The following is a 14290-nucleotide window of genomic DNA, read 5'->3' as shown; positions in this document are numbered from 1 at the left end:
TCTCAACTTCAAAAGACGGTGACTTCTGTCTTCCGAGCAGACTCTCTGGATTGCCGCTTTGGCTTGATCACTCTGATGAAGCAAACTGCCATGCTGGCGAGGCCCACACGACAAAGAAATGAGGGTGGCCTCTGGCCAACAGCCAACGAGGAGGTGGGTCCTGCCAACATGCCGTGAACTTGGCAGCAGCAGACCCTTCTCAGGTGGACGGCGAGAGGACCACAGCCCAGCCAACACACCTTGACTGCAGCCTGTGAGAGACTCTGCAATAGAGGCCCCGGCTGAGGTGTTGCTAGATTTCTGACCCACAGAAACTGTGGGATAGTAAACGTGCATCCTTTTAAAGCTGCGAAGTTTTGTGATAATTTGTTATGCAGCAACTGATAACAAATACATCCCATTTCTCTGCTCTCTGGATTCTCATTTTGATTTCCACACACCCCAAAGTGCCTAATGTGGCCTGAAGAACGCACACCATGGGTTCTGCATTTCACCAAGCTGCCGTTTTGCTGTGTTGGTAGTTGCAAGGGAACAGATGTGCCCGGGGACTACTCAAGAACTGGAGGGGGACAGGGGGCTTGACTGTCCACCCCATCCCAAGTGGGACTTCCTGCGGGAGGGATGGCACGTAGAAGGTCTGACCATGCAAAGCAGCAGGGCGCATTTGACAAAATGCAAAATGTTTGAAAGATTTCTTTGAACAATTAGAAAGGAGACTGGCTTAAAACAGAGTGGGAGCCTGTAAGGCCATGCCTATCCTCATTTAACACTCTGTTAACAGATTCCCTTCAGTTCAGAATTTAAAAACAATCCTAAGCTCCACCGTGCGGAAGACAAGGCACAGGAGGACGATACCTCCACTTGCCCACTGTCTCCCTGCATCACTCACTGGGTGTTTTTAACTTCTAGGGACAGAGGGAAGAGTCAAAGGAGGTCACAGGGATGCAAGGACACTGTTCCTGGCCTTAAAGCACTGAAAGCAGCGTTGAGGAGAAAGACATGCATATATGATAAAGCCAAATAATTCAGGCAGAAAAATCCACCAACATGTGCGAGTATTGTTTTAACTTTCACATCTCATAAGGGATTGGATGCTCTCTTACACTAACACTGTCCCTGACGGTGTTACAGACCCACACGTTCAAGGCAAGGAGCCCTCTCTAGTGACTTTATGAATGATACCTGCAGACACAGATTCATATCCAGCATTCACGAGTGAATGCACAAGGTCAGTGCCTGTGTCAGCAGAATTCAGAGTCCGGCTGGAAAAGCACTTGTCTTCTCCCAGCAGGCAAAGGGCATGTGTGCTGGGGGCATTTCTGGCTCCTTTTTTCCTCCAGCATCCTCCAGAGACAGACGTCCCTAGACTGCCTGACGGCCTCTTTCCTTCCGCCCTCCATTCCAGGTGCCTCCCAGGAAGGCTGGAAGGATGAGCAAGTGTGCCCAGCCTTCAGTCACCCATGCAAGGCCTGCTTTAAAGGAAAAGCTAGATTCACCATAACATAAGGGTGAACATAAAATATTTTTTCTACTGAGCAGAGTGTGAAGTGTTGGCAGAACAGAAGTAGCTAATTGCCCAAAGCTCTGGGTCAGGTCCCCTTGATATAACTACACTGTCCTGTTGGGTGGAGAGGGAAGAAAACATCTGCTGAAGCCTCGGTAGTACCAACTCCCCAGGTAAAAAGGCACAATGGTTGTTATTTAAGACATCTGCTCCCAGATGAGCTGACAGCATAATGGTTGGTGTATATTTTTAAAAAACTTTTGTAATAAACAAAACAATTTTGGAACATATAATGTCAAATATCTAGTTACCATGGTTCACATACTGGGAGAGGCTTTGGAAGACTAAGGATGCATGAGATAACTTACAAATATTTCAGAAAACATATGTCTGAGAACATAGGCCAGATATTTTACTAAGTTATTAGCTAAGTCAGCAAATGCACATGGCAGTGAAACACAGCCTAGGGAAAGAGAAAGAAATCTAAAAGAAATATGAGAACATTCCTTAAGGATACATAAGATTTGATTTTAAAATACAAAAGATACATGAAAATACTTGAGGGCTGATAAACTCTGCCATATAGAAGATGATGGGAGCATCAGAGAAGGAATCAATGAAGACAAATGCCCAAAAAATAATGTGGCCAAATGGCCTCACCAGCTGGGAAGTGACAGGCAGGCTGGAGGTTAGGCAGCTGAAAGGGCAGGTACTACCCTGTAAGTGCTCTTAACCGGGGGATGCGGGGAAGGAGTGCTTTCACATTTGGAGAACTCAAAACGTCCATACTCAGATCCAGTCCTGGGACTTCTCATGTAAAAGACCTGGGATGGGGGCTCAGGCATCTATATTTTGAAAAAGCTGCCTCGTTATTCTGAGCCAGCCAGCCAAGGTTGAGAGCCACTGGCCTCAAGTGACTCAGCAGCAGGTTGTCTCTCGTAACCCTTGCAGGATTCTCACAGAGCAGCTACTGGGGTCCCCTGCACCACTGTGGCCAGCATCTAGATTTGTCCATCAACCTTCAGCATTTTTAACAGCCCCTTATCTGGTAGTGGCTAGGCAGAGAGTGACTAAAAACTTAAATGTTGAATCCTCAGTCAAAGGAGCACAAACGTTCAACTGCCAAAAGATTTAAGAGCAGCTGAATCCTGACCTGTTCCTCCTCTCGTACGCAAGGTCCCAGTATGAGACGAAGAGTTCACACCCCCAAAGACGGTGAGTCCTTGGCCCCCGGCTGCGTGGAAGTTGTTGTAGTTTGGGATGGAGGTCACGCCGAAGCTGGGGTAGTGCTGAGGAGTGGGGTCTGTGCCATAGCGGTACCCGGAGCTCTGGTTCAGGCTGCCATCCCTCTCCTCCGTCAGTTTTGTTGCTTCTTTATCCTTACATTGCACACAGCCCATTATCTAAATTCCTGTTGGAAACAAACAAACAAAAAGAGGCACATGAACTTGGATGCTCCCTAGTGGCTGGGTTGCTTGACTACTAAAGAGGAATCATTTATAAAGCTCACTGTTGGATATTTCAGGCCTAGAGGGGCATGAAAAGCAGTGGCTATGGTTGACGGCTGGAAGCAATGTCAGTGCCTTTCACTTGACAATCACATTTGTTCCCCATATGCTCCGGGCAATGGGATCAATACAGAGTACGATGTTCACCATGCAGCATTTTTCCTCGCATGAGGTCTGCACCCTTACACTTCTGTAATATCACACACCTGCCTAAAGACAGTCCAATAATACTAACTTGTGCTTTTCTCTAGTCACCCTAAAAAGTAGTGTAAGCTTTCAAAAATGAGTGTATGCAATATTAGAATAAAAACTTCCATCATGGCAAAGGAAATCTAAAGAATAGGGTGCAGGAGTGTTGGAAAAGCCAGAAGACAGCCCCTAAACAGCTCACTGTACTTCTTCATTCCTGGGTACCCATTCTTCAGGCACACATTTGGTAAATTTTAAGCAATAAGATGATGGTAAGTATCAAAATTAAGAAATAATTACTGGATGAAAAAAATACAATTGGCAGAAACTAAGAGGTCTGAGTATATTTGCAGGATGTCATGATAGCCTACAGTAACAAAATCATTTAAACCTGCTAATTAACTTTTCAAATTTCCATTAGCTTTTGACATCTTTCAGAAACATTTAAAAGCTCATTCCCATGTTCTAGAATTAGTGGTGAATTCAAACTTGCGTCATTGTCACCCCAGCCTCCTTCAAACCAAACCTACTTCTGCGCTGATCTCAGTAAGTGTCACCACCAAGGTGTTCAAGTCAGAATCCTGAAGCACATCCTTAGTGGCTCCTCTTTGCTCACTTTTCAATCTTCCTGTCTCACACTCTACTATCCAAACTTGCCTAACTTCTCAGTTCGTCAAAGGTTCTATTTTTCCCACTCACCTTTCGTCTTTGGAACATGGCTTTGAACACTTTTTGCCCCCTCCTCTTTGATACACACTATATCCTTCATGTCTCAGTCAAGACACCACTTCCTCTGCAAAGCCTTCTCTGACTTCCCTGCCATCCCCCAGGCTGGGGTGGTGCTCTTCCTAAGTGCTCCCATGATATCTTGACTTCCCTCATTACGGCATCTATTGCGCCATATTAAAACATGGCCTGTCCACTTGTCTCATTGCTCAATAGACTGCGAGTTCCAGGAAAGCAGGGCTCTGTCCATTTTTGTCATAGCTATATTGCCAATGCCTGGCACATAGCAGGTGCTCAATAAAGAGCAATTGAATGAGTGAAGATTCTCTAGCCCACTGTTTCTCTTTCACCCTTTCTTTCTCTCTGCATCAAGGCCAACTCTTCTTCCAAGAATTTTTATCAGCAGTGTGCCCTGTATTTTGAATCTATTGGCATGTGTGAGAAGTGAAGAAGATTCAAAAATGGAAGGTGAGTTGGTTAAATGACCCCACTTTGGACTGCAATGTCCTGTAATACCCTGTCCAGCTGACAGCAGGGAGGTAGGACATGCAACGGATGTCCCTGCCAAAATTCTGAAAAGTGGCCCATTTGGGACCAAAGAACCAAATAAGAAATACATGACATCATGTGTAATTACATGTATTCACTGGGGAGGACACAGCTGGTACAGGATGGGAAGGGACTTGAGGCGGTGAAGGGAGATGAAAAGAGCCAGTTTCTCTATATATCTTGCAAACCAAAATGGGGGTGTCACACCAGATACGGAGACTCTCGGGAGGTACTGTTCAGAGAGCACTGCTTTCCTGCTGGCTGGGGTCATGGAAGCAATATCAGACTGTTTAAAGCCCTCTCACATTACATGTTTCAATAAATACTTACTGAATTTAATGTCGTTAGCTGAGAATGGAAATGTTTGGAAACGAGCCGCCTGCTGCTTGAGCTGAGCTCACCAAATCTGGAACACATTTACGCGTAAATCATTCCAGATTAACTTACAGTGTACTGGGTCCAACAGGCTCTCTAACTTACGGTAAATGAATAGGATTTTAACAAGTTTCCAATAGGAAATGCAACATATCTCCAAGGCATGACTGACTGAAGGAGTTTCATCATTTGTTGTTGGTGTCGCTTCATAATAAGACTGGTAAATATCTTGCTCACTTTCCATTAACTCTTCCCTGGCGGAACACTGTCCTGAGCGTCTACAAAGGCCAACAGAAGACACTGCTTGTCCCAGGTACTCTTTTCAGGAATTTCACTGATCTGCTTTAGTTAGAGGATGTGAGACCTGAATCACAGAATCACATCATTTACGTCAGTGGTTCTCAGCTGGGGGTGACTTCGCTGTCTATGACCGAGGGACATATTTGGTTGTCACAGCTTGAGGGTAAGGGGTACTGCTGGCACCCGGTGGCAAGAGGCCAAGGATGCTGCTAAACATCCTACAATGAACAGGACAGCCTCTAACTACCAAGAATTACCTTGACCCGAACGTAAATGTGTCAAGGTCAAGAAATCCTGATTTATGAAGAGGAAAAGAATTATAGCTATATCTTTGAAACGGTGTAAGTGCTGTTTCCCTTATATGCATGTGATTGCCTTCCTTAGGAGAATGGGCATGCCAGGGAGAAAAAGGCAATTTAAAGAATTGACATAAAATGCTCTGTTTTTTTTCTCTAGAAGTTTGTTCCTTGTGATAGAGGAAAGAATCTAAAACCAATGAGAACTCTCAGTACAAACTACTCTTCCAATTCCATCAAAACAAAACCCTACATCAGAAACTTACTGAAAACAGGACCCTACATCTAACCAAACCAAGAAAAAAATAATCTTTCAAAAATCTTCTAAAAAAAGTATTACCACTGTAATAAATGCCTAACAGCTTTTATATAATTCTATGAAACAACGGAAGGAAACAAATAGTAAGCTCCTTGGAGGCAGCAATTATTTTTCAGTTTTTGTTCTCTCATTGCATGTCCAGAACAGTGCCTGGAACACAGTAGAAGCTCAATAAATATGTGTTAAATGATTAAATGCAAAAACCCCAAACTCTATCAGAATCATTTTGGAGAAAACAATTCTCTTTTATACCACTTCGTGTGTTTACAATTTTGAGTAAGGAATGTTTCTGCACAGATCTTGTGTACTCTCTTCACTTCATTGACAAACATGAAGAAAATGAAATAAATAAGTAAATGTGGGCTCGGTCATTAAAACTTAATCACAATGAAAATATTTGTATAAGAACTTGTGGTCTTCTTCCTCCCACTTGAGGCGGTCAGACTAACCATTTCCTGATGAAAGAATCAGAAGATGCTATATGAGTTGTACTCAGTGTGACTTTGGGCTCCTTGCCAAGAAGCAAAGTTCTGAGCATTCGGGTTAAAATAAAAACATCCTGATTACGTACAGTTCTGTGGTGTGGCTTTTATGGCCCGCGCTGTGGGTCCATCATGAACACATAATGCACTAATACATTTGCTCAAGGTCCGTGGGGCGCTGGGAAACGCTGAATAATGCCACTTGAAAGTGGGGCCCTGGAGGTACTCTGATCAGTAAATCATACATCATGACCTCATGACCATAGTCCTCTGTGCTTTGCTATGCCTAGAAAAACTGACGCACAGCACTTTGACCAGCAGGATCCTGTTCTTGTGGTGAAGCCCCCTATTCTCCAATTGTTCTGTAAATGGAAGGACTCTGTTTCTACTATGTAAGTAAAACCTGATTTACTTAAAATTTCCTTAATTTTCTCATATGTGACACAAGAGCATTAAGCAACTCAGGCAGAAATTGCCAAAGAGAGAATCATTCAAGGATTGCCACGTCCCCTTCCTGTGAGCATGCATGATGGACGTCATCAGTCCATCACAGCACCTTCTGGTGCTCCACAACGTGTGGCCTCAGAATCCTTCTTCACATAGCCCTTGAGTGGTTGACGGAAGCTGACATGAAGGATGGAATCTATCTGCTACTCTGGGCATAGGCTACTTCGATCCAGAATGAGTCTGGTTGAACGTACATTCCCTCCTCCGATGTCACAGACCCCAGTCTGGTCTGCTAGATGCACATTAAACACAGATACGCTCACATTTCCTCATATGCCAATCAATAAAGCAACACCTGTATGCCCAGGTTATAACATCACAGGACTTGTGAGATTTCAGGCGTGTGCGAGAGCTAGCTACCAGAAAAGGAAAAAGGCCACTGGCAGTCTTCTGCAAAGGCAAATTACTTTCTCTTGAGACACATAAATGGGATGGCAGGAGGAAGAAGGTGAAACGGACAACAAATAACTTTAACCTCAGCAGTGTAAGCACGATGCCTCAGAAACCAGCCTAGGTGGGTGTGGAGAAGTGAAGAGCCCTCAAGCGTAAATGGCATCCTTGCTCCCAACGGCCCAGACTCTGGAGAGTGATGGTGAAGCCACACTAGCCTGTGCTCTGATCTGGCATGTTTCCTGGGGCTGTCATTCACTATCCCTTTAGCTGGTCTCTGCTTTACCTGGGCAGGTACCACAATGAACGGAAAAGAACGAGAAAGGCAACTGAACTAAGAACCTAGAAACCAAACACAAGCAACCCAGATGGGGACAGCTGGAAAAGTATTGAAAGCTGAACTGTAGATAGACTGCACAGTTTCACACACTTCTCTGGGAGAAAAGCAAAAACTAGCAGTTTAACGAGCAAACACCCTTTTCCAGTCAATAGTAATAGCATGAGGCAAAAGGATAAAATGTGGCAGAGACACATCAGAAATGCGTTGACTTCAGCACAGAAGATTCATGGCAGGGGACTCTTGATCCTTGTAAAACCAGAAATACCCACAAGAGTCAACCTGAGGTATTTTGCTATGTTCTCGATAGGGAAAACTAATCCCTTGAAAGTCGAGGGAAGGCTTTCCTTAATTTTCCCTACATAACTACCAGAAGCAGGACATTTAGAGACAGAGGAGGGCCTCATCGGTAGCAATGGTAGTTGGGCCACAGCATGTGTCACCCCAATGTTTTAGCGTTTTCAGTCCTTTACAATGTGGCTTTTCTCTTTGTGGGACCCTGGGTCCTGACACCCCACAGGGAGTGTGGGCAGTGCTGTTTTCTGGGGACAGCCAGGGCAGAGGTGCCAGGGATGACTGGAGAGAAAGCAGGCTGGACCCTCTTTGAAGCACAAACACTCCCCAAGGCCCTGAAGCAGGGAAAAGGTCGCAGCTGGGATGACACTTGAGAGATGTAAATACTTGAGGCCTGAACCACGCACAGCTTTGGTGCTAGGTCCAGCTCAGCTATGAAAAAAGAGCACACAGGACTCTGCCAGTGAGGGAAAATCCTCTTTTTGCTGCCAACTGGAAGGCAGGCGTGAAGTACGTGCCTTGCTGAAAAGGTGGTGCGGTAGGCAGATCTCTAAGGTGTGCCCAAGATACCCACCTCTGGTGGATAAGCCCTGGATAATCCCTGGGACTTGTGGATTTTGGGATCATCGCTCCTGTGATTACGTTATCTTCTTTGGCACAGTTGACTTTAACAGAAGAGGGATTATCCTAGATGGACCTGACCTCATGAGGTGAGCCCTTGAAAGGGATAGGCTCTTTCTGGAGAAGCAGATTCAAAGTGTGAGAGGCATTCCATGGGAGGGATAGTCTCCACTGCTGGCTTTGAAGACAGAGGGGGCTATGTGGGTGGTCTCTAGGAGCTGAGAACAGCTCCCAGCTGGCAGAAAGCAAAGAAACAGAGACCTCAGTCCTACAACCACAAGGAACTGAGTTGGGTAAAGAAACCCAAAGAAATGAATTCTTCCCTAGTCAAGCTTCCAGATGAGAACACTGTCAGTCAATACACTGAATTCAGCCTTGTGTGAGAGCCCAGCCACACTGTGCCCAGACCTGTGACTCAGAACTGTGAGCCGATAAATGGGTGTTGTTTAAGTCACTAAGTTTGTCATAATTTGTTACACAGCAATAGAAAACAAAAACATCTTTTGGTGGGATGGGGCACCACGGAGATGAAGGCTCCAATCTCAGCAGTGATGACCAATATCAAATGAAGGCTCACTGCAAGCCAGGCGCTGTGCTATGTACTGGAACATGTTGTCTCACTAAATTCTCATGACAGTCCTAAGACGTGGGATTGCTATTTCCCCTCATTTTACAACGGAGAAACAGAGAGGTTTGGGAATTTGTTCACAGCTCAGTCAGGGGTGGAGATGGGATTTGGAGCCAGACAGACTGATTTCATGGCCAGCACATGGGGCCTCTACACTAGCCTTGCCTCCTGCCCCATGGAATCCTGGTTAGTCCACACAAGGCTGTGGGCGCGAGGGTAGGAGGTGTGGAGGGAGAGACCTGTGGAGAAGACCCCTGACTCCGAAGAACCCAACCTCATGTGCATGACTAACGAAGGCCCTGATTTCGGGAACTGGGCCCCACTGCCCCACATTCATGGCCCACCCCCTAAGACAGTGGACTCTGCAGGGGTGCTGGGACCACACCAGGTGTGGTGAGTCACCAGCTTCCCTGATGTGGTTTGGCATCTTAATGAACGTTTAGCCTATGCCATTAAAGCAGCCCTTAGTTTCCTGATACTTCCTAGATGTGGCGGGGTATGTATATACACCACGAAGAAGTTAGCACTGGGTTCCTTGGTGTAAAAGTGAGCTGTCCTACTGCACTGAAAACATGATGTGCTTTATATCATATAAACTTTCTGGAACACATTTACTGCATAAACTGAGCTATACATGTAATGCTTCCTCCAAGCATAAAAATAACAGATTTCTACTCTTGGTGGAGCCCTGAGAGGGAGAGCCCCCCACAAACACAGGTGATAAAATATTATACCTTTGGGGTAAGAAGGCTGATGTAAAAGCAGGAGTATCTACAACGTAGACACTAGCCACATGCAACAATGGGAGAACCGGAGCCTATTTAAAAATCAAGTCAAAACTTTGCTTCAGAAATAATAAGAAGTGGAGTTGGACCCATTCGATCATTTACACATGGCTTTGCAAAGACCCTCTGGAGGGTGAGGAGAATGGACCTTGTTCCATACCGCACAGCAAGGGAACTGAACTAATAGAAATCACTCTTAAAATGTCACATTACTTTAAGAAAAAGCCACATTCCTGGCACCTAGAATATTTCCTGGCTTCCACTCTCCGGCTTCTCCTGTTCAAATGACCCCCAGGCTGCAAGGCAGCAGCTCACGCTCCAGCAGTTCTCTTTCCCTCTGTACACCCTTCTGTTCCCCAATGCCCAGGGACCCACAAGCACCTAATAAAAAGAAGTGGAAGCATCAAACCCCAATGGTGAGATTTAACACTGCAGTCAACTAACTACTGGAACCAGTCCCAAACCCAAGTGGGCAAATGAGGTTTTAATACCAAACTGTGGAAATGCTCCAAAAGGAGCGAAGAACATTTTCTTCTTACATTCACTTCACTTTGGATGTCAAGGTTAAGACAAGAGTGAAAATGGTGATAAAAAATAAAGATGTATTTTAACTGTCTATGCCAAACAAAGGGTTCAGAAAGAATTAGAGCACTGATTGTTCTTCAGGCCTTCCCCCACCCCTTTTTGGACCTTAGAAAAGTTCCTTGTGGTTAGCATTTTAAAATTTTATCTATTTTTATTGAGATATAATTCATATTGCATAAAATCACCCTCTTAAAGTATACAGTTTAGTGTTTTTTAATATATTTGCAAAGGAAACCATTACCACTATCTAATTCCAGAACATTTTCATCACCCCGAAAGAAACCTGTACCCATGAAGCAGTTACTTCCCATCACATTCTCAGCCTAGCCCCTGGCAACCACGAATCTACTTTATGTCTCTGTGGATTTGCCTATTCTGAGTATTTTATTTTATTTTTAACATCTTTATTGGGGTATAATTGCTTTACAATGGTGTGTTAGTTTCTGCTTTATAACAAAGTGAATCAGTTATACATATACATATGTCCCCATATCTCTTCCCTCTTGCATCTCCCTCCCTCTCACCTTCCCTATCCTACCCCTCTAGGTGGTCACAAAACACCGAGCTGATCTCCCTGTGCTATGTGGCTGCTTCCCACTAGCTATCTATTTTACATTTGGTAGTGTATATATGTCCATGCCACTCTCTCACTTTGTCCCGGCTTACCATTTCCTCTCCCTATATCCTCAAGTCTAGTAGGTCTGTGTCTTTATTCTCGTCTTGCCCCTAGGTTCTGCAATGACCATATATATATATATATATTTTTTAGATTCCATATATATGTGTTAGCATACGGTATTTGTTTTTCTCTTTCTGACTTACTTCACTCTGTGTGACAGACTCTAGGTCCAACCACCTCACTACAAATAACTCAATTTCATTTCTTTTTATGGCTGAGTAATATTCCATTGTATATATGTGCCACATCTTCTTTACCCATTCATCTGTTGATGGACACTTAGGTTGCTTCCATGTCCTGGCTATTGTAAATAGAGCTGCAATGAATATACTGGTATATGACTCTTTCTGAATTATGGTTTTCTCAGGGTATATGCCCAATAGTGGGATTGCTGGGTCGTAGGGTAGTTCTATTTGTAGTTTTTTAAGGAACCTCCATACTGTTCTCCATAGTGGCTGTATCAATTTACATTCCCACCAACAGTGCAAGAGGGTTCCCTTTTCTCCACACCCTCTCCAGCATTTATTGTTTCTAGATTTTTTGATGATGCCCATTCCGACCGGTGTGAGATGATATCTCAATGTAGTTTTGATTTGCATTTCTCTAATGATTAATGATGTTGAGCATTCTTTCATGTGTTTGTTGGCAGTCTGTATATCTTCTTTGGAGAAATGTCTATTTAGGTCTTCTGCCCATTTTTTTTTTTTTTTTTAATGCTATTCTTGTCTGCTTACATTCTTTTTATTTATGTATGTGTGTATGTATGTATGGCTGTGTTGGATCTTCGTTTCTGTGCGAGGGCTTTCTCTAGTTGTGGCAAGCGAGGGCCACTCTTCATCGCGGTGCGGGGGCCACTCTTCATCGCGGTGCGTGGGCCTCTCACTATCGCGGCCTCTCGTTGCGGAGCACAGGCTCCAGACGCGCAGGCTCAGTAATTGTGGCTCATGGACCTAGTTGCTCCGCGGCATGTGGGATCTTCCCAGACCAGGGCTCGAACCTGTGTCCCCTGCATTGGCAGGCAGATTCTCAACCACTGCGCCACCATGGAAGCCCTTCTGCCCATTTTTTGATTGGGTTGTTTGTTTTTTTGATATTGACCTGCATGAGCTGCTTGTAAATTTTGGAGATTAGTCCTTTGTCAGTTGCTTCGTTTGCAAATATTTTCTCCCATTCTGAGGGATGTCTTCTCGTCTTGTTTATGGTTTCCTTTGCTGTGCAAAAGCTTTTAAGTTTCATTAGGTCCCATTTGTTTATTTTTGTTTGTATTTCCATTTCTCTAGGAGGTGGGTCAAAAAGGATCTTGCTGTGATTTATGTCACAGAGTGTTCAGCCTATGTTTTCCTCTAAGAGTTTTATAGTGTCTGGCCTTACATTTAGGTCTTTAATCCATTTTGAGTTTATTTTTGTGTATGGTGTTTGGGAGTGTTCTAATTTCATTCTTTTACATGTAGCTGTCCAGTTTTCCAAGCACCACTTATTGAAGAGGCTGTCTTTTCTCCATTGTATATTCTTGCCTCCTTTATCAAAGATAAGGTGACCATATGTGCATGGGTTTATCTCTGGGCTTTCTATCCTGTTCCATTGATCTATATTTCTGTTTTTGTGCCAGTACCATACTGTCTTGATTACTGTAGCTTTGTAGTATAGTATGAAGTCAGGGAGCCTGATTCCTCCAGCTCCGTTTTTCTTTCTCAAAATTGCTTTGGCTATTCAGGGTTTTTTGTGTTTCCATACAAATTGTGAAATTTTTTGTTCTAGTTCTGTGAAGAATGCCAGTGGTAGTTTGATAGGGATTGCACTGAATCTGTAGATTTTTTGGGTAGTAGAGTCATTTTCACAATGTTGATTCTTCCAATCCAAGAACATGGTATATCTCTCCATCTGTTTGTATCACCTTTAATTTCTTTCATCAGTGTCTTATAATTTTCTGCATACAGGTTTTTTGTCTCGTTAGGTAGGTTTATTCCTAGATATTTTATTCTTTTTGTTGCCATGGTAAATGGGAGTGTTTTCTTAATTTCACTTTCAGATTTTTCATCATTAGTGTATAGGAATGCAAGAGATTTCTGTGAATTAATTTTGTATCTGCTACTTTACCAAATTCATTGATTAGCTCTAGTAGTTTTCTGGTAGCAGCTTTAGGATTCTCTATGTATAGTATCATGTCATCTGCAAACAGTGACAGCTTTACTTTTTCTTTCCCGATTTGGATTCCTTTTATTTCTTTTTCTTCTCTGATTGCTGTGGCTAAAACTTCCAAAACTGTGTTGAATAATAGTGGTGAGAGTGGGCAACCGTGTCTTGTTTCTGCTCTTAGTGGAAATGGTTTCAGTTTTTCACCATTGAGGACGATGTTGGCTGTAGGTTTGTCATACATGGCCTTTATTACATTGAGGAACGTTCCCTCTATGCCTACTTTCTGGAGGGTTTTTATCATAAATGGGTGTTGAACTTTGTCGAAAGCTTTCTCTGCATCTATTGAGATGATCATATGGTTTTTCTCCTTCAATTTGTTAATATGGTGTATCACACTGATTGATTTGCATATATTGAAGAATCCTTGCATTCCTGGGATAAACCCAACTTGATCATGGTGTATGATCCTTTTAATGTGCTGTTGGATGCTGTTTGCTAGTATTTTGTTGAGGATTTTTGCATCTATGCTCATCAGTGATATTGGCCGGTAGTTTTCCTTCTATGTGACATCTTTGTCTGGTTTTGGTATCAGGGTGATGGTGGCCTTGTAGAATGAGCTTGGGAGTGCTCCTCCCTCTGCTACATTTTTGGAAGAGTTTGAGAAGGATAGGTAGGTGTTAGCTCTTCTCTAAATGTTTGATAGAATTCACCTGTGAAGCCATCTGGTCCTGGGCTTTTGTCTGTTGGAAGATTTTTAATCACAGTTTCAATTTCAGTGCTTGTGATTGGTCTGTTCATATTTTCTATTTCTTCCTGGTTCAGTCCCGGCAGGTTGTGCATTTCTAAGAATTTGTCCATTTCTTCCAGGTTGTCCATTTTATTGGCATATAGTTGCTTGTAGTAATCTCTCATGATCCTTTGTATTTCTGCAGTGTCAATTGTTCTCTATTTCATTTCTAATTCTATTGATTTGAGTCTTCTCCCTTTTTTTCGTGATGAGTTTGGCTAATGGTTTATCAATTTTGTTTATCTTCTCAAAGAACCAGCTTCTAGTTTTACTGATCTTTGCTATCGTTTCCT

At 43.5% G+C, this 14290-nt stretch overlaps 1 protein-coding gene across 2 annotated transcripts in view; it reads right to left on the bottom strand.

Moving 5' to 3' along the window:
* The window catches only part of FYN (FYN proto-oncogene, Src family tyrosine kinase), a 211331-nt gene that overhangs the window by 49609 nt on the left and 147432 nt on the right, over positions 1-14290 (bottom strand). For both annotated transcript variants that reach the window (XM_057527835.1, XM_057527834.1), the window contains one exon: positions 2658-2915. In XM_057527835.1, coding sequence (XP_057383818.1) covers positions 2658-2904 — 247 coding nt within the window. In that variant the 5' untranslated portion in view covers positions 2905-2915. The remainder of the gene's footprint in view (positions 1-2657; positions 2916-14290) is intronic.

This window comes from Balaenoptera acutorostrata, chromosome 14 (genome assembly GCF_949987535.1).
Source record: "Balaenoptera acutorostrata chromosome 14, mBalAcu1.1, whole genome shotgun sequence".
Taxonomy (NCBI): Eukaryota; Metazoa; Chordata; class Mammalia; order Artiodactyla; family Balaenopteridae; genus Balaenoptera; species Balaenoptera acutorostrata.
Note: the sequence above shows the minus strand (reverse complement) of the source record. Positions and strands in the feature narration are given on the sequence as shown.